Below are 19545 nucleotides of genomic sequence, written 5' to 3'. Positions count from 1 at the left end.
AGCCCGGGACGGGAGGGCGGGGTCGGGCATCGCTAGGGGCGCGGGCGGTGGTAGGTCCTGAAGCTGCGGTCGTGGGAAGCTGTTGCCTCTGCTCCGCTGGGAGTTACGAAGTGGAAACTCTTTAACTTCTATAAAGTTATGTCGGTGGGTGAGCCGGAGGCAAGAAACATGCTCAGCACTCTCAGCACACGCACCGTGTTTGGGTTTTCAATTTTTAAAGTAACCAACACACTACTTTTTCTGTGATTTAAAATAGAAACTGGAGCCATCTTTTATATCATAACTTCTCGGGGTCCTAATGCCAAGTGGGGTGGGAGGGTGTATGCGCACACGTCCGTGTGTGGGGTGTTCCCGCCTAGCCCGCTGTGCTTCTGCAGCTTAAATTTTGCTGGCAAGGCATTTTGTATCTTTGTCCAGGAGCCTTGAAAGCGTTTTTACCTGGACGCTCTTCTCCATTCCATAGTTTTAATTCTTTCACTTCCGTAGGGGCTGCCACCCCTCACCCCCAATGAAGGAAGACTTTCATCTGGGTTAATTCCTCCTATCCCATGGTCTCTGCTTCGTTTTTCTTTTCCTGGCAGCTGTAACATACATTTACTGAAATCTCCGTTTGGAAACTGTAAAATAGACGTGTATTGCCAGTATTTCAATGATTTGTGGCATTTCCTCACTTAAGTGGTGGGTGGCTGGAGGAAACAGTAGCCCCGACTCCCAAAGGAGCCTGTTAGCCACACATTTTTTTGTCCAGTTCATTACAAAGAAAAAGGTACCGGACACTGTTGTACTATTAGCCGGGGCAAGGGGTAGAGAAGGAATAGAATTACTTGTCCACTTTAAGTTACTACTGCTCGATACGTAAAGTCAGTCATATGAGAGAGTTGGTTTAGGTGGAAAACAGTTTAATGGTCATGTTACCTGAAATGTGAAAGTCATCATGTTAAAGTTGGGAGTAACCACCCTGGCTGGGTGTATCAATTGGTTGGAGCATTGTCCCAAAAAAAAAAAAAAAAAAAAAAAGGTTTCAATCCCCATTAGGGCAAGTGCCGGGGAGGGAGGGCAAGCGGTCAGTGTTTCTCTCTCACATCAATGTTTCTCTCTCCCCCTCTCTTTCTGTCTCTCTGAAATCAATAAACATATCCTCTAGTGAGGATTTGTTTTTTTAATTATAAACTTAGGAGTAGCCATGTGATGATACCCTAATGAGACACTCAAGGCTGCTTCAAAGCAGGAAAAGTGTTTGCCTTTGAAGGCCTGTGTTGATGCTGATAAAAACGTATTGACGGTTGTAGGGTGTGGTGGGGAGCTTTCTTCTGACCTGACGCTTACATCCTTTTAGGGGTGATTAATGGCCCACCTTCCCCTGATCCCTCTGTCCTTACAGAGTCTGCCTTCCTTGATCAAGTGTTTGAGATTCCTACTTGTTTTCACAGTCATACATTCAGTAAACCACATTTATTATTGTGCAGAAGGTTTGTGTTGGGCATTGTTCTAGACCCTGGGGTTAGAGAAGTGAAAAAAATAGATGATAACCATGCTCTCCTCACATTCCAGACGTGACACCAGTGGCATGGGTCATGTGGAAGAGTGATGTGGGCCAAGCAGGGGGGTTGGAGTTGGAGCCAGGATGGCCAGGGAAGGTCTCACGGCAGAGGTAAGTTTGACCAAGACCCAGAAGCAGTGGAGAAGGAGGGGCAGGTGGCATGCAAGGAGCAGCAAGTAGGCCAGTGTGCCCAGGGCACAGTGAGTGGGCTAAGAGAAACAGAAGCTGGAGGCAGAGAGGCAACTTGGGCTCCAGCATGGGGCCTCGCTGAGTCATGGTGAGGACTTGGGCATATGCTTATCCTGAAGGATATGGTGACGCTCTGGAAGGTTTGAGGAGTAACCAGACTGGAGCAGACTCACTCTGGCTGCTCTGTTGAGACTGTGCTGCAGAGGGATAGAGCAGCAGCAGACAAGTTAGGAGGCTCTTGCAGTGGGCCAGGCGAGAGGCCTGGGAGTCTGGGTCAGGGTCGGGAGAGGAGGCTGAATTTTGGTGTATTGAAGGTGGAGATGATAGGGCTGTGTACAGATGGGCAGTGGTGAGGGGTGGCGATGGAGAGGAAGGAGTTAAGATGGTGACGCAGTGTATGTATGGCCTGAGCTCAGAAACTAGATGGGGAACACGGGGATATCCTGCCTGGTGGGGAACTCTTGGGAGTCAGTTTTGTACATGTTGACATGTACACGGGGTATCATCAGACATTTATATTGTGATGTCTGGGGAACATTGGATCCATGGGCCTGGAGCTGAGGGAGTAGACCTGGTCTAGAGGGACCAATGTGTGGAAGGCCACTTTGAGTGAGGTCCCTGAGGGTTTGAGTGTGGGAGAAAAGAGGAGGAGCCAGGGAGGGGATGGCTCAGGGCTGCAGGTGCTTAGAGGTCCAGAAGGTACCAGGCTGGCTGTCTTCTTCACTGAGCCTCCAGCACTGTCCATCAAAACGCACTCCTGGTTCAGGGAACGCCAGGCCCAGCATTTAAATGGCCACACTGGCCTGACTGGTGTGGCTCAGTAGTTGAGTGTCAACCCATGAGCTAGGAGGTCACAGTTCGATTCCTGGTCAGGGCACATGCCAGGGTTGCGGGCTCCATCCCCAATAGGGGGCGTGCAGGAGGAAGCTGATCATTGATTCTTATCATTGATGTTTCCGTCTCTCTCTCTCCCTCTCTCCCTTCCTCTCTCTGAAATCAATTTAAAAAAACAAAAACATAAATGGCTGCACTGTCCGTTCTATGAAGACAGAGCAGTGTCTTATACTTGCATCTCCAGGGCTTTATTTTGTGTCTGGCATGTACATGACTGGTAATTGAAGAAGAACAACTTGAATTAATAACTTGCACATTCCTGTGCTTTAAGAATTTCAGTTGTAGAGCTTGTGTATAGTACAGATCCAGTCTGTTGGTGTAAGGTGTCTGTGAGTGAGAAGGGCTGCTCACGGCAGAGCAGTGAGGTTAATGTGGACATTCTGTCCCCTGTGTTCACTGAGGCAGTGCTTTCCAGTTTCCTGGTGGTGCTAAAGTTCCCGGTTCTGTCCCATCCCTTCCCTTCCATTTCTTCTGTTCCCTCCTTCCCTTCCTCCCTCTCTCCCTCCCTCCCTGCCTCCCTCCCTCCCTCATTTCATTCAGAACTGAACCACCAGCATCTTCATATAAAGTATTTGAGATTTAAAAAAAACAACTTGCAAACATATTTTCTTAATTTTTTTCTAAAGGAAGGGGAGACCCCTTCACTTGATTTTATTTATAACAGAGAATATTTCAGAATACAGCAGTATTTTGGGGAAATATGGAAACATGATAAGCTCTCAAAGAAATCTAATGGTGAAATGTTTTGTGGTTTTCCCTGATTGAATCTGAATGACAATATGATTGGTTTAAGTGCAGAGAAGTTAGTTATATTCCTTGAGCACAATTCCCTATTTTTCTATCATATTAATCATATTAAATTGAAACTTTTTTCTAATGGAGCTACCATGCTGTTAAAGGGCTTTCTGCATCCTGTTCCAGGTGTGCTCAGGGATATCCCAGGAAAGATGTGGAAAATTAGGCGTCTGGGACCCAGGTGACGACATGGGGAAAGTACTTCTCAAAGGGCCTCTTTCATAAGATGGACGATGCTTCTCCATCTGGCTTCTCCTGCATGCCATCTTATTTCAAATTAAAGTCAAAACGGGGAAGTCTAGAGACTGGCTTTTCTTTTCAAGGTTAGAGTCCTTTACACTTGGGAGGTATGGGACTGCTTCATAAATAATATGAATTGTGTAGAAAGACAGGTGACACTATAATGCCGCTGAGAACTGAGATGAGGGGGCCATCTCGGGGAGGCAGGTGGCTGCTGGCCTGAGAGCAGAGTCATCATGAGTCCTGAAATAATACAATAGAAATGGAGGTGCTCAAAACCACTGCTGGGTGCTGTGCACCCGTCTGTGTTGTCCCCACTGAGTTGACGGCTTTGCCCCATTTCATGGCCAAGGAGACTGAGGCTTAGAGAAGTTAAGTCATGTGTCCCATAGCTAGCAAGTGGTCTCTCTTAAAAAACAAATTTTTAGCCCTAGTGGGTTTGACTCAGTGGATAGAGCGTCGGCCTGTGGACTGAAGAGTCCCGGGTTCGATTCCGGTCAAGGGCACATGCCTGGGTTGCAGGCTCAAACCCCCAGTAGGGGGCGTGCAGGAGGCAGCCAATCAATGATTCTCTTTCATCATTGATGTTTCTATCTCTCTCTCCCTCTTCCTTCCTCTCTGAAATCGATACAAATGTATTAAAAAACAAAACAAATGTCCATATAAATTAGGAATTTGAGCATTAGGAGTAAATGTTACTTGGAAAATTTCTCCTTTCTCCATTAGAAAGTCTGATTCAGAAGGTCCAGGAGCTTGGGGGTCTAGGTGCCTCTGTTGTGCTCTAGAGTGCCTGACCTGTGGCATTTCAGGCGTCAGGCAGGACAGGCTGGTCCTGTCCTCCAGTGCAAGTGAGAGAGGCAGAGCCACCATCAACGCCAGTTAAGACTTTCTGGTGGCTGCTCAAGGATGAGAAGTGTTTCACTTGCTTTTCTGGGTGAAATTGCTGCAGGTCCTGGGGCTCTTCACACTCATTTTCCAGGGTGAAAGCTTGCAGATAGTGGAACGAGCTTGTGCAGTGGCACAGACAGCTGGCTTCTGCTCCTGTCCTGTCTGTGAGGATAGTGTATTATCTGGATTCAGTGATAATGAAGTAATTCACATGTTCGGTGGGTTTCCTGTTTACATTGTATGAGGTGTTGCAGCTCAGTTTGGCCACAGGCTGTTATCTTTGTCTCATCCATTTCTGGGAGTCCCAGAGGGCCCACGTGGAGACGTGCTTACTGTTGCCCAGCACAGGTCATAGCTTTTCACTCTTATTAACTTGTTTTTCCTCACACGAACCTTGAGGAAAACTCAGCTGTTCCATTTTACCAGGGAGAAAAACAATCGAGGCACAGGAAGGTCACTGACTTGTGGGGGTGACGAGACTGGTTAAGGTGTCCATGCTTCTGTCTGCACCATGTTCAGCAGGTTTTGTCCTCCAGGGCACAGAGCCCTGATGGTCCCCGTCGTGAGGAAGGTACATGCAGTGAGACACGTGAACGTCTAACTCTAGAGGCAGACGTGACACACATGTTCAACTGGGGGAGGGTCAGAGGCCTGGGTGTTTGCATAGACAGGAAGAGCAGTGAAGTGCAAGGGGACGGGGATGGGACCCTCTTTAGGGACCCCACAGATATGGGTGCTGTTGCTGAGTGGCTCCTGCTTAGCTGGCGGGAGCTGGGGTTGCCTCCTGGTAGTTTATTTCCTGCAAGGGTCTTGTCTCCTCACTGGCATTTGGCAGTAAAGAATGTGAGGCTACACAACCCATAATTTTCTTAGTTATGGTAGGAAACTCGATGATGTGTTTTAATAAAACACCTCTCACTACCCTCCCTCTGAAGTTGGCTTCGTTGCCTATAAAGTTGCTCATAAACCTAAGAAATGTGCCTGCTTTGCATTTTGCTCCTACAGTGATGAAACCCCTCAACTTTAGAGCTGCCCCAGGCCTTGTCAACCCCCTTTCAGAAGGAGCCTTTTCCTTCCTTATCATCACTTTCTTCATATGGGAAGCTAGGTATCTGAGGAGTGTCTCTGTCTAGAGCAGTGATGGCGAACCTATGATACGCGTGTCAGAGGTGACACGCGAACTCATTTTTATGGTTGATCTTTCTTTGTTAAATGGCATTTAAATATATAAAATAAATATAAAAAATATGTCTTTGTTTTACTATGGTTGCAAATATCAAAAAATTTCTATATGTGACACGGCACCAGAGTTAAGTTAGGGTTTTTCAAAATCCTGACACGCCGAGCTCAAAAGGTTCACCATCACTGGTCTAGAGTGATGCTACAGACTCAGCGATAGTATCATGGTCCTTGCACATGTGCCACCATCCACAGTGGAGCTACTTGCCCAAAGTTTAGGAGATGCATTTTAGGAGATGAAAGCATCTTTAGTTCACAGCTGCTGCCCTGGGAGGCCTCAAACATCAGTAGAATGTTCCAGCTCCAACAGGATGAGAATTACAGTCTATGGAAATCAGACAGGTGTCATTGGCATCCTTTTTCCTTGAGAGTAAACTGTGGCTTTGAGTGTACATATCAGTAAAGGCCTGGAGGACACAGAAGACAGTGATTGCTAAAGATACAAAGGTGGGTTAGAGAGCAGAGACATGATGTGTTCAGCTCCTTGAGAAGATAGACTTTTCATTTATCCCAACTCAGTTTTTATAATTACATACAGATACAAGTAATCTTATGCAAAAAAAAAAAAAAGGAGAAATAAACTTGACATTACATTATGCATTCCCATTACTAAGCAGCCTGGTTGACATTGACTGGATGCATGGACACAGGAGATATGTGAGAGCAGAGGAATGAGGCCCCAGCACCTACCTTCGCACTGTGGCCCTCTGGGCAGCAGGGTTGGCTCTGAAAGCACAGGATTCCTGGGACTCTGAAAAGACAGAACTGGGTCTGGGTTTGTGACAGTCTGGGAACTCTTTTTTTTTTTTTTTTTAATCCTCACCCACGGATATTTTTCCATTGATTTTTGGAGAGAGGGAAAGACAGAGAGGAATATCAATGTGAGAGAAACACATCAATTGGTTGCCTCCTGTACGAGCTCCGGCCAGGGCCAGGGCGGAGCCTGCAACCTAAGTACCTGCCCTTGACTGGAATCGAACCCAGGACCCTTCGGTCTGCAGACTGATGCTCTATCCCAGGGTTGGGCAAACTTTTGGACTCGAGGGCCACAATGGGTTCTTAAACTGGACCGGAGGGCCGGAACAAAAGCATGGATGGAGTGTTTGTGTGAACTAATGTAAATTCAAAGTAAACATCATTACATAAAAGGGTACGGTCTTTTTTTTTTTTTAGTTTTATTCATTTCAAACGGGCCGGATCCAGCCTGCGGGCCGTAGTTTGCCCACGGCTGCTCTATCCACTGAGCCAAACTGGGTAGGGCCTGAGAACTCTTTATGTCACGCACATTGGCCTTCTGTGGCTATGGATCTGATGGCTCATTGTGCTGCTTTCCTGGCCCTGTGACGGGGACTTAGCTGCTCATCGGTTTAGGTTCTGGTGTAGCAAAGTGCTTGCCTTTGAGCCTGCAGTTCTTTTTTTTTTTAATTGATTTTAGAGAGAGGAAGGGAGAGAAATATCAATGATGGGAGAGAATCATCCCGCATGCCCCCTACTGGGGATTGACCCTGTAACCCAGGCATGTGCCCGGACTGGGAATCGAACCGTGACCTCCTGGTTCATAGGTCAATGCTCAACCACTGAGCCACACCGCCTGGGCAAGCTTGCAGTTCTTGTTCTTGTTGACACTGCCGACCTTGGAGCCCTTCTGTCTGAAGCCTCCTGAGCACCTCCTGGGAAGGGTCCCTTCCCCATTTTATGGTGAGGAAATTTCCACCCTGAGAGGTCACATAAGTGCCCCAGGAACCTGCAGCCTGTGATTGGCCACTAGACACCAGAGCCAGCACTCTGGGGGTGGTGTGCAATAGAGAAAGATGGCCGGGGTGCTGGTGTGAAAAGGCGTACTCAATAGGGCTGTGAGTCCATTATGGCATGCCTCAGAACGGTGAGACACAAGACACTGGTGGAGTTGTGACTTAGGGGACTGACCATCTTGTTGAGAAGAATAAGATGAGGAAGCCACAGGTGTGCTGTGGCCTCATTCAAGGGTTTGTGCAGAAAGACTTCTGGAAGGACAGTCATTTCTGGGTGTGAGGCTGCAGATGGTTTTTTTTAACATTTAAAAAATTGATTTTAGAGAGAGGAAAGGAGGGGGTAAGAGAAACATCGGTGTGAGAGAAAAACATCTATCTGTTGCCTCCCACACACACCCAACCTGGGATCGAACCTGCAACCTAGGCATGTGCCCTGACTGGGAATTGAGCCTGTCACCTTCTGGTGTATGGAATGACCCTCCAACCAACTGAGTCACACTGGCTATGGCTGCAGATGATTTCTTATAACATTTTTGTAGTCTTTTTTTTTTTTTAATAGCATATGTTATTTTTACCAAAAAGTGGAGCTATTGTCAAAGAATAAAGATATAGGAAAAACTCACATAATATTGATTTCCCAAAGACTTCTGTGAAGTTGCAGGTGAAGGATGTGATGACTGGGCCCTGTGAGAGCCTGAGAGGCAGCAGGTGAGAGTTGTGTGTTCAGGGTTCTCTGAAAAGCAGCTGCAAAGACGGGACACCCGGAGCACACTGCGCACACCTGGCATTGCAGGTATGGGGACCTGTGCGGAAGCAGAGTTTCCTCAGCCATGGTTCTGTGGACAGGAGGGACCCTGGGCCTGTCTTGTTTCTTATGAAAGCAACACAGAATAAGAAGGGGTTCAGGTCTTGTTAGCTCAGTAGGTAGAACCATGCTCTGCACACAGTGATCTCCTTAGGAAGTGGGGCATTGCCAGTGGAAGATGGTGGTTGTGCCCATCTGGTATCATCATCAAAGTGAAAGCAGGCTCCAGGCCTTGATCTCCAGGCCTCTCGGCACCTGGGGCTTTAGGGGACTTCTCTCCACTTCTCTGGAGCCTAGTGTCCCACCCAGGAGTTTGCAGCCTGCTCCTCTACAGCTAACTGCTCCTCACCAAGAAATCTGCGGTGGAATGGAACTTCCAGTCGTCTGGGACGTCTGGCTCTGGTTTCTTGCCCCTGACGCATCTGCCTTCAGCATGGCTCCTCGGCACGTGCTCCCAGGTGACGTCTGCTGAGCCTGGGACGGCTATGAAAGCTTACTCTACCTTCTGGCCTCCCTTGCACACAAAGATAAATGTGTGGTTTCATTTTACTTTTGTCCTTTAGGTTTTAAACATTTTAAGTCTAAAACAAGTGTTTAAATCAGGAGGCTTTGTTTTGTTTTGTTTTTAACTTTCTCTCCCCTGGATCTGGCCCCAGTTGATCTCTCACCCTCGTTTCTGCAGGCACTGACTCTGGCTTTGAATCTGAAAGGCTCAGGAAGTGGGGTGGCAGGTCCCACTGCCTCATCCCTACATGTCCCTGCACATCTGATCATTGTGTATCTTTGGTTTCAATAGCTACTCTGACCTATGACACTCTCCGATTTGCTGAGTTTGAAGATTTCCCGGAGACCTCGGAGCCTGTTTGGATATTGGGTAGAAAATACAGCGTCTTCACAGGTATGTGCTGTGTTGGAGCCCACTGTGCTTTTAATGCTCAGTCTCCAAATCCTTTTTGTGATAATAATAGTTATCTGCTAACTCTCTAACCTGTCTTAGTACTTACACCTCTGTGTGTGCGTGTGTTTTCTTCTTTTAAACATCCTTTAGAAAAGGACGAGATCTTATCTGATGTGGCGTCCAGACTCTGGTTTACATACAGGAAGAACTTCCCAGCCATTGGTAAGTACTGCCTGTCACCATGTGTGGTGATGCAATGTGCATGTTTTAGAAGGAGGAAAACAGATTGATAAGTAGGTTGACTTGGATATGCCTAGTACTTGTCACTTTGTGTTAATCCGTATGGCAACCCCAGGATAGTGAGCTGGTGAGTCTTGCCCCAAGTTGTGGCAGAGCTAGATTCCAAACCTAGGGCTTCTGACGGTGGTTTCCAAACCTAAGTCGCCATTTGTTACTGGGACTTAAAGCCAGGATAAGGAGTCCCAATCAGCAATGAAAACGGAGAAGACAGTGCACTGTGAAGGAGTGAATTCTGCAGAGGCTGTGGTTAGATTACATATTTGAGTCTTGTCCTGGGTCAGGGCTGTAGGTCCAGGGTGGCTGGAGGCCGTTGTTCTATACCCATCATCTTCTCTAGTACGTTCCACACGTAGTTGTGGGAGAGCTGAAGGGCAGGGTGGATGGGACATGTTTTCCCATGATGCTAAAGTATGTTTCATTAAAAATGATTCTTCATCATTGTGCCCTGGAGGCAGACAAAAGTTGGGGACTGGCTTTTGCCAGTCAGACGACCTGAGACCAGAGGTTCGGGGCCAGGAGGCTACACCTCCTCAATGCCTAGTCTTGATTCAGTTCCTCTCCAAGATGTGGTTTCTTCTGTTCTTCAGAAGTGAGGTGGGCATAAAATAGCCACAATGCTTGACATTGGGACACTGAAATGTGGGGAAATGAGACCATTGTCCCCATAGGTTAATACTTAATGATGTGATTTGTCAGGTGCACTCTCTTCTGGTTGCACACCTGCTCTGAGGCTGTTTTGCTCAGCCCTGGTTGCAGGAGGCGCAGTTGCCCACTTGCCAATTGAGGCATGCTGTGTGGACAGTGATGTTCTGCAGATCAGATGTCTGAACACAGGGAAAGAGGACAGGCTAGAGAGGAGCCTTGTGCTGTTTGACACAGTCGTTGAGGAGGAAGTGGGCTGTCCAGGTCCTAAAGGCCAGTGTGGTGTTTCCTCCCTTTGCCCCTTGGACATAGCTTGTTGGTATGGGAGGTGGAGTGGGGAGTGACAGGTACCATGCTGAGTGCCTTCTCTGATCTCACCAAGAGGTGGGCTTTGTCCCTGCGTGCCTGGGCAGGGTTCATGAGGCTCAAAGGTGAGACTGCAGCCCACATGGTCTGGCTCCAGAGTCTGATTGTTTAGTGCCAGCCATCCCAGGCCTTGCTGATGGTTAGGACATCAGGGCATTTCCTGTATGTCCAGGTCTGTCTCACTGTACGTGATACCACATGCCCAATGTCAGAATCTGCGCAGACGGGATGTGGATGGGCCCAAAGCACACGCATCTTCAGGGCTGACTCTGAAACCTGTCCCCTCCCAGCACCGACCACCTTCCTATTCCGCTGTCTACTGTCTGGGTACTGATGACTCATGGGCACAGTGTCTCCTCATGTTTTCCAGACATTTGTCCTCTGTGACTTTTCACATATTTTGCCCCTTTGAGAGGGTTGTTAGGACATTTCACTCCTCAGCAGTGGGTCCTCGGCATGACCACCTTCTAGGTTGTGTGTTGCCAAGATGGTGCTGACACCTGCAGTGTAGAGTGACCTGACTGGAGTCTGCTCTCTCTGCGCCACCACAGGGGGGACCGGCCCCACCTCGGACACGGGCTGGGGCTGCATGCTCCGCTGTGGACAGATGATCTTCGCCCAGGCCCTGCTGTGCCGGCACTTAGGCCGAGGTGAGTCACGCTGGGGACAGTGATGTTCTCAGGAAGCAAGGACTATGGGTGCAGTTGTGTAAACACAGATGAGGATTCAGGGGCTTCTTCAGTAATGATCCACTGGCTTTCATTGATTTTTTAAAAGTGACTTTAAAGAATGCTGATAAATGTTTGTCTTCAGAAATTCTCTTTAAACCCCTGAAACCATTGTTTTCTGTATGGATTTGTGTTGATGGGTTGGCATTTTTGGAATCTTGGAAAGGGCTTTTAAGTTGATCACAGTTCAAAGCAGTTTGGATACCATCTGTGTCTTCAGTGTTTCATAACGTAAAGGCTTCTTTCTCACATTTGGTAAAACTGCACTTCTGCACCTGTCTCCACTAGATTGGAGGTGGACACAGCGGAAGAGGCAGCCGGACAGCTACTTCCACGTCCTCAACGCATTCATCGACAGGAAAGACAGTTACTACTCTATCCACCAGATAGGTGGGTGGGAGCAGGGTGCCCATGTCTTGGCTGTTTAGCTAAGCATTGAGTCTCGGGGTTCTCAAGAGCTTTGTGGTATTGTGGTGTGTATGGTGTGAAGCTTGTCACCACCGTGGGCTCCTGGGCTAGGCTGCTCGTCACAGCATCTGTGAAAATTAGATTCAGTGAGGGAGTCTGAATGCTCCTGTGTTTTAAGCAAGTCCAACTTCTGAGCATCATGTTCTCAGTGTAGAAGGAAGTAAAAATACAGCTTTGAATTCAGTGGGTCATTTTACTTCTTAATCCTGCTCCTCATTGAAGGACTGGAATCCTGGCTCATAGTGAAGGACAAACCTTGAGACAGCGTTTATCCATTTTGGATGAAGTGCCCTGGTGTCCGTCAGCTCATGCTGGAGGCAGGTTTGGGCGTGCCTGTCCAGGCTTCCTGTAAAGTGTTCCTCAGCCACATGCCTCCAGGACCAGCCTCTTCTAAGAGGTGGGGGGAGGGATGTTGATGGTTGATACGTGTGTGTCACTAATCAGATCTGTTTCCTGCAGCGCAAATGGGAGTTGGCGAGGGCAAGTCTATTGGCCAGTGGTACGGGCCCAACACAGTCGCCCAGGTTCTCAAGTATGTACCAAGCTCCATCCCTCCCATATCTTTGGGGAACATGGCATGCATAGATGTACCTGGGGTGTTCAGACTCTCCTGAGTCCTGTTGCTAAAGGACATAAGGGGTCTCTTACTCTTCAAAGCCTTGAGGAGGGTCCTCAGAGGTGACCATCCACGTGGTCTTGAATCGGAATTTTGTTTTCTAATGGAATGAATACCTTCATCCAGGTTGCACCCATTAGTGTGGGCCTTTTTTTGTGTCTAGTGGTGGATCCATCCATCACAGTGGTCTGATGGTCAGGGAAGTTGGAACTGATCGGGAATGACAACACTGGTGAGACGGCGGCCCTCCATACAGGCTCTGTGGGGCTCTGCCTCTGTTCTGACTGTCTCCCCCTTCTCTGAAACCTGTTTCCAGCCTTGACCTTCCCTCTACCCCCTGCCTCGCTGTCTGCCCCTCTGCTCCCTACCCCCATGGGAGGCTCCCACAGGCGCCCCCATGTGACTTCCTGGAATTGCCCTTCTCTTCCCTCCACGTGGTGGATGACTGCCATCTCAACCCAACTGTCCTCGGCAGGTTTCTTGGGATCCTCCAGGACATTTTCTTCTCTTACATTTCCAACTTCCAGCTGGTCCCCAAGCCTGACACTGTCTCTCCATCTCCTTATCCAGGCCCCTGGATTACTTAGCCCTCCCACATGTCCTTTAAAGTCCCGGGCCCAGTGTTGCATGCCTTGAAAGTGTAGTTTGTTTGCATGGTTGGCCTGCATGGTCTGTGTGAGCTCTTCCTGTCTTGTACTACTCACAGACACTTTTCTCCCCACTGCTGCCTTGAAACACCCCAATTGAGCTCACCATCAACCTGTCATGTCTGAAGGCCGAGTTTCTGTTCCTACTCAGCCATCAGCAAGCAACCCTTGGCTTAGGCACTTGCTGTCTTTGGAAATCCAGGCCACAGAGCCATTCTCGCTGGTCCTTCTGTTCCTCTGCCGCCTCGGAATCTGTTGCTGGCCCTCCCCACCTGTAAGCCCTGCGGGCCTTGTCTCAGGACTGTGGCTGCTTCTCTGCACTGTCCATGCCCAGCTTTAGCTGTTGTCTGCTCATACTCAACTCCCAGAGTCACATCCCCCAGTGCTAATCTGTCCTATCAGGATGTTCACTCAGCATCTTAGATGTCCAAGTGGCATGTTGAACCCTAAGCTGAACCTTCCCCTACCCTGTCTGCTTCTCCTTCACTGAGGGCAGCCCCTCCTTCCTGGCACTCAGGCCAGACACTGGGATTATACTTGGCTCTTCTTTCTCAAGACACCCATCCAGTGTGTCCTAACTGACCAGTGTGTCTCGCTTCACTGTCCTCACTCTGGTCCAAGCCCCAGCTCTTGCCTCCTTGTTAGTCTGTCTTCTCTTTGCCATTCTGGAGTCTCTTTTCAAATAACAGCAGAAGTCATCTTCACATTTATAAGTCAGCCACCCATCCCTCTTCTGCTCAGCACACCCCGGGCTTCCCAGTGAATGCAGGAAGGCTGCAGGTGCAGGCCTGGCTGCCCTGTGCTGCTCCCTGGCACATGGCACCTTTTGCTTCTCAGAGGGACACACCACCTCAGGCTCTTTGCACGTGCTGTGCCCTTTGCATCAGGGCCTTCCTGCACTACACTGGTCGTGCCCCTCCTGCCCCTGCTTTGTTCTTTAGGGCACTTCCTACCTCATAGGATTATGTATTTCTTGCTGCCCCCTCCCCCCGTGTCAACCTCTCTAGGGGCTTTGTCTGTCACATGTCATTGCATCCTCAGCACAGCTCCTGGCCCTCAGTGGCTGGTGCAGCACTGCAGGTGCTCTGTTGGAATCCTATCTGGCCTTTCCCCCAATAGGGGCTCTGTGTGGACAGCCCAGTGCCCCAACCCTCCACCCGTGTCCCCAGACCCATTAGGTCCTCTCACATGGGAGCCCACCTCCACTGCACTTGAGAGTAAGTCAGATGCCTCCACACCCCCATTATACTTCTGGTGGCAGTGTGCCTTTCTTCCAGAGCCAGAATCCTGTGGCCACAACTCCTCAGTCATTTACAACCGGGAACCTCAGCTCAGCACATCTGGGGTGGAATTGAAGGGAGCAGAGTGAAGTGGGGCTGGCAAAGCCTGCGGTATCTGACTCCTGGCTCATGATCTGGTTCCCACCTCCACATGCCAACTAGGCCAGGACATGACATCACCAAGAGGCTCCTGTGCAGGAACTTCCTCTCTACAAAGGCAGCTGGGGGTCATGGAGGGAGCACTGGACCCTGGGAGGAAGAAACAGGTTCCAGCTTCAGCTTTATTCCCACCTGTGGCACTGACATCTCTGAGCCTTGGTTTTTCTCCTGTGAGAGACGCTGTTCCCTTGGTATCCTGCAGAGCTGAACCATCTTTGAATTGTGAAAGCTTATTGGCGTGTCCTCCCCCTTTCTGATAGGAAACTTGCTATCTTCGACACATGGAGCGCCCTGGCTGTCCACATAGCAATGGATAACACGGTGGTGATGGAGGACATCAGTAAGTGACAACAAAGCAGGGTTGGGACTGACGGAACTCGGGGAGCAGCAGCTGAGCACTTATTCCTCCCGGGCTCACAGGGGCCTCACCTGAGGGCGGTGACTATGAGTCCTGCACAGCAGCTGGACACCCTAAACAGAGGCCAGGGGACCCCAGGTTTCCTTACAGAGAAGACCAGGCTAAGGGGTAGGGTCTGGATTCTCTCCAGAGCTGGGTTACTTAGGACCCCCATGGTTTTTGTGCCATTGAGGCGTGCTGGGTTGACTATGTGCAGGACTCATAGTCACTGTCAACATAGGATTGGGAAGCCGGGGATGTGACTTATTAATAAAAAGCAACACTGGGCCCTAGCTGGTTTGGCTCAACGGATAGAGCATCGGCCTGGGGACTGAAGGGTCCCAGGTTCAATTCCAGCCAAGGGCACGTGCCTGGGTTGTGGGCTTGATTCCCAGTGGGGAACGTGCAGGAGGCAGCCAATCAGTGATTCTCTCTCATCATTGATGTTTCTCTCTCTCTCCTTCCCTCTCCCTTCCTCTCTAAAATCAATAAAATATATTTTAAAAAAAGAAGCAACACTGGTTTCTACAGCTCTGAACCCTCTGGTAGATACCTCATCCCTTAACAGTTCTGTTCCTCTGAGAGGTGATTAACTTGGAACCACAGCAGAAGGGTGTATAGTTCTTCCTCTTGCCTTTTCTCCATATTCCATTTCCTGAAATTTTTATGGTACATAGAAAACTTAGGAAATGTGCAAAGAAGGGGGAAAATCACTTGATTTTACCTTTCAGAAAAAGCTCATGTTGACATGTAAACATAGTTGGTTCCAGTGTGTGTTTTTTTGTTTTTCCAAAAGAAAATACATAGGATCTTAAGCATTTTCTCAGCAAAGCAGAAAGTGGAGAAACAGTGCCCAGTTACAATTCTTACTGTCTGGCTGCTCAATTCTCTGTTACACCTTAATTTCTTTTTGGGGGGATTGTTCTTTACCCTCCTCGGGGTCTAGCCCAGCCACTGGTCCAACCCCTGGCTTCAGACTACAGACTGGCAGTGGCCAGGAAGAGATAGGGGGCAAGTGGCTTTCCAGAACCTCCATCTATCTTGGGGAGTGGGGGTGATGCTGGTGAGGGCCCTCTCCAGTCTCTTCTGGGAGTCTTGGTCATTCAGAGCAGCCAAGCTGGAACTGAGATGAGACGTGAACCCGGGCTTATCCCAGGAGCTTGTGGATCTGGTTCTGGGGAGGGTCTGACCTGCATTGTTAACAGGCTCTCAAGTGGGATGTGTGTGGCCACCTGGCCAAGATCAGGGCCTAGTCTCACTGCATCATCCTTCCCTTCCCTGGATCAGGAGTTATGGGTGCACATCACAGGAACAAGTGGAGGATGTGTGCCCATATTTAGGAAGAAGAGCACCAGAACACAACCAACAACAACACTGGGACTGAACACAGTGTAGTGAGGTGTGGGGTGAGGGATGAGGGGAGGTGATGTGATTCTAAATGGCTCATCCTGATTCCTTTGAGCTTTGAGAGCCTAGGCTTCATGGAGACAGGTCAGCTGCTTTCCTGGTGCGCTGCTGAGTTACCTAGGGCAGCAGGCTGGGGAGGGAGGCTTGGGTTCAGCAAAGCAGAATGTGGAGAAACAGTGCACAGTTACTAAGAAAAGCCTGTTGATGTCAGAAATCTCTTAAGTCCCTCTCCAGTGATAGAGGTTGCTTACAACGTTCCTGCTCAGATTTTATGGGAAACGTGCCAGGTTAGGGGACACTTCATTCCTTAGATTTCCCTACTCACCCCCTAAGGGCCCGCTAGGACATCCAGAACAGGCCCTCACCGTGTTTAATGTTGATAAGAGTCACACCTTTGTAAGCACAGTGGACTGTGGGAAGTCATGGAACCGAGGGAGAAATAGATTGGAAAAAATAATCTGGCAGTGAGTACAGGTGACATGGATGAAAACCGATTAATACAAGAATAATCAGAAAAGCTGTGGGGCAAATAATTTGATGGCAGAAGTAGAAATAGAGCAAAATAGAAATAATCGTGTGGGTTGGAATGGCAGGAGAGAAGGGCAGGGTGAGAGTAAAGGAATTGGAGCTGGAAGAAGAGTTGAGCCTTTAGCCCGGCTGGTGTGGCTCAGCAGTTGAGTGTTGACCCAGGAATCAAGAAGTTGCTGGTTCGATTCCCTGTCATGGCATATGCCCGGGTTGCAGGCTTGATCCCTTGTAAGGGGTGTGCAGGAGGCAGCCAGTCGATGATATTCCTCTCTCATCGATGTTTCTATTTCTCTATCCCTCTCCCTTCTTCTCTCTAAAAATCAATACATATTTTTAAAGAAAGAGTTGAGCCTTTAGAGTTAACCTCAAATTTTTAAAATCAAGTATGTATAAAATATGCATGTGTCTGGTGACATTTCCAAATTGCAAAAATGAAGAGAAACTTTTATAAGCATCCAAAATAATAATAATAATAATAATAATCCTGAGAAGAAAGGCTGTTCACTGGTACTACAGCCTTATCTTCCTGCCACCAAACACCAGAAAATGTTCAGAATTCTGAAAGACCTGGGTTCAGGAGGTCGGGAAGGCAAATATATTGTTTAGTTGTTGTCATTGATCAAAAGACAAAAAACAGGACATAAAAAGCTTAAAAAATGTTAGGAGAGCTCTAGAAAATTACAAATGGGTTGCTGGGACAAAGGAAAACCCATTTATTAACAGGATACTTGTGACGTAACAGGCCACAGGCAGGCTCTCGAGTCCCAGGGTGCAGCTGTGACAGGCTCTGCCCCATCCTGAGCCAATTCATGTGTCTGGTGTTCTGGTAATAGAGATCAAGTCAACAAGAGAATGTTCTCATCACAAAGTATAGTCTCGAACGCAGGGAAGCAAAACTTACATCAACAAAGAGACCATGACAGGTCAAATAAGTAAAAACTAAGTTACACAAAACCAGCATAACACAGTCAGAGTATAACAGATGCGTGCCAAAGACTAGGTTCTGGTAGCAGAGTGTACCTCTTTTAAACGTTTGTATAAACTAATGCAGAATAAATAGGAAAAAAGACAAAACTCTACTACCTCGAAGTTTAAACCTCTGTCTTAGCTTTTGGGTCAAAGGAAGTCAAGTTAACAGACTACATAGCAGAATTTGACCTTTACTGAATTCTGCACCTTCATACTGGTGATCAGAGAGTAAAAAGTGAAAATGAAGTTGGAAAAGAACAAAATTGTCAGAAGAAACCCCCAAAGAGTGGTATGATGACACCAAATACAGAGATTGACGATTTTAAGGGAGAAATGATAGAACTAATAACTTCCTGAACTGGCCCTTTCAAAAACATGCAGATCACCAGACAACTACTGCAAGGGGGAGGGGAAGAAATCAGGAGATCTCTGCTTAGAAATTAGAAGGTAAGATACACTGGTTCTGATGTGTGGGTTTTCACCTACCCACCAAGCAATTTGATACCAACTGGGTGTCCTACAATTCATCCCAGTTCTGACATCATCTACCTGGAGATGGTGTCAGACCCCATGAGTTAAGGCCTTAGTCCTACAAGATGGCACCCTGTCCGCCCTCCTCCCCCACCTCAGATGCCAATATCAAGCCCAGGTGTCACCTGTGCTTTGACCAATGCTATAGATTGGAGGTTCCCACCCCCACCCCCCCCTCAGGTTGGATTATTTGTTGCAGCAGCTCACAAAACTCAAGATGTTACAGATCACGAGTTTATTCTAAAGGATATGAATCAAGAACAGCAAGATGGAGGAGCTTCCCTGCCCTCTCCAGGTGCCACTCCCAGCATCTCTACTAGTCCACCAACCCAGAACCTCTCTGAACCCCCTCCTGGGATTTATGGAGGCTGCATTACACAGATGAGATGGATGAAGTCTGCCCATTGCTGATGGAGCTCCCTTGGCTCCTCTGGAAAGTTCTACCTTTAATCTGGGTTGGTTCCTGTGGCAGCCCCCACCCTTGGAACTTCACAAGTCTTGTTAACATAACAAAACACCTGTTCACGCTTTCGCTCTCGTCATTTAGGAAATTCCTAAGGTCAGAGCTCTTTTCCTGCAGTAAGATGCAGACCTAGTATATATTTCTTATAAATCACAGTATCACAGAAAGATTAGCCAGAGATAAAGTAGAAAGATAAAATCGCACTCCCAGTCTTTTCTTTTTCCAACCATTCACTTTGAGATTCCAGTCCTCTGCTAGTAGGTACTTCACAGATGAGCTGCCGCTTCCCAACTGCTGGCCTCACTGTCACCCTCTGGAACCTCCTGTGATCCAGGAGCCAGGCCGTTTCATTCTCCTTTAATCCAGAAAGTCGTCTTTTTTGTTTTTTCCTGGTTCTTGACAGCATTGATGCTTTTGAAAAACCCAGGTCAGCTCAGTAGAATGTCCCTCACTCCATCTATTGTTTTCTCACTGTTACATTTGGACTAAACATCTACCAGGGGTGGGCAACCTTTTTGTGAGTGCGTGCCAAAACCAGCAAAATCTCTGACTCAAAATTCTTCTGCGTGCTAACCCTAATTTTTTGAGAACATGTTATGCCTACTTGATATCTCTTAAGGTGTACGTATGTGGAAAACCTTGAAGAAATAATAAAATTCATTCGAGCGACAAAAACACAGTATATGATGATGAAAAATACATTTATTTTTTAATGTATACATGTTATGTAAAATTATTTATTTATCTAAGATGCAACTACACTGAATTTATCTGAAAAATAAAAAAGTCGATATTAAGAAAAAAA

The 19545-nt window shown here is 47.9% G+C and overlaps 2 protein-coding genes across 7 annotated transcripts in view; one reads left to right on the top strand and one right to left on the bottom strand.

The window, feature by feature from the left end:
* THAP4 (THAP domain containing 4) overlaps window positions 1–1576 on the bottom strand; it is a 41133-nt gene extending 39557 nt beyond the window's left edge. Inside the window, exon 1 of the mRNA XM_014547178.1 lies at window positions 1545–1576. Coding sequence (XP_014402664.1) covers window positions 1545–1576 — 32 coding nt within the window. The remainder of the gene's footprint in view (window positions 1–1544) is intronic.
* The window catches only part of ATG4B (autophagy related 4B, cysteine peptidase), a 26021-nt gene continuing 7624 nt past the window's right edge, over window positions 1149–19545 (top strand). The window contains exons 1-8 of one of the 6 annotated variants that reach the window (XM_005857675.2): window positions 1149–1651; window positions 8676–8799; window positions 9138–9239; window positions 9390–9461; window positions 11099–11197; window positions 11564–11665; window positions 12203–12275; window positions 14706–14785. In XM_005857675.2, the coding sequence (XP_005857737.1) occupies window positions 1625–1651; window positions 8676–8799; window positions 9138–9239; window positions 9390–9461; window positions 11099–11197; window positions 11564–11665; window positions 12203–12275; window positions 14706–14785 (679 nt within the window). In that variant the 5' untranslated portion in view covers window positions 1149–1624. Of the gene's footprint in view, window positions 1652–8313; window positions 8330–8448; window positions 8800–9137; window positions 9240–9389; window positions 9462–11098; window positions 11198–11563; window positions 11666–12202; window positions 12276–14705; window positions 14786–19545 lie in introns of those variants that run through there. The other 5 variants (XM_005857674.2, XM_005857676.2, XM_005857677.2 and 2 more) reach the window with 5 other exon arrangements.

This window comes from Myotis brandtii, unplaced genomic scaffold (assembly GCF_000412655.1).
Source record: "Myotis brandtii unplaced genomic scaffold, ASM41265v1 scaffold112, whole genome shotgun sequence".
NCBI classification, from domain to species: Eukaryota; Metazoa; Chordata; class Mammalia; order Chiroptera; family Vespertilionidae; genus Myotis; species Myotis brandtii.
Note: the sequence above shows the minus strand (reverse complement) of the source record. Positions and strands in the feature narration are given on the sequence as shown.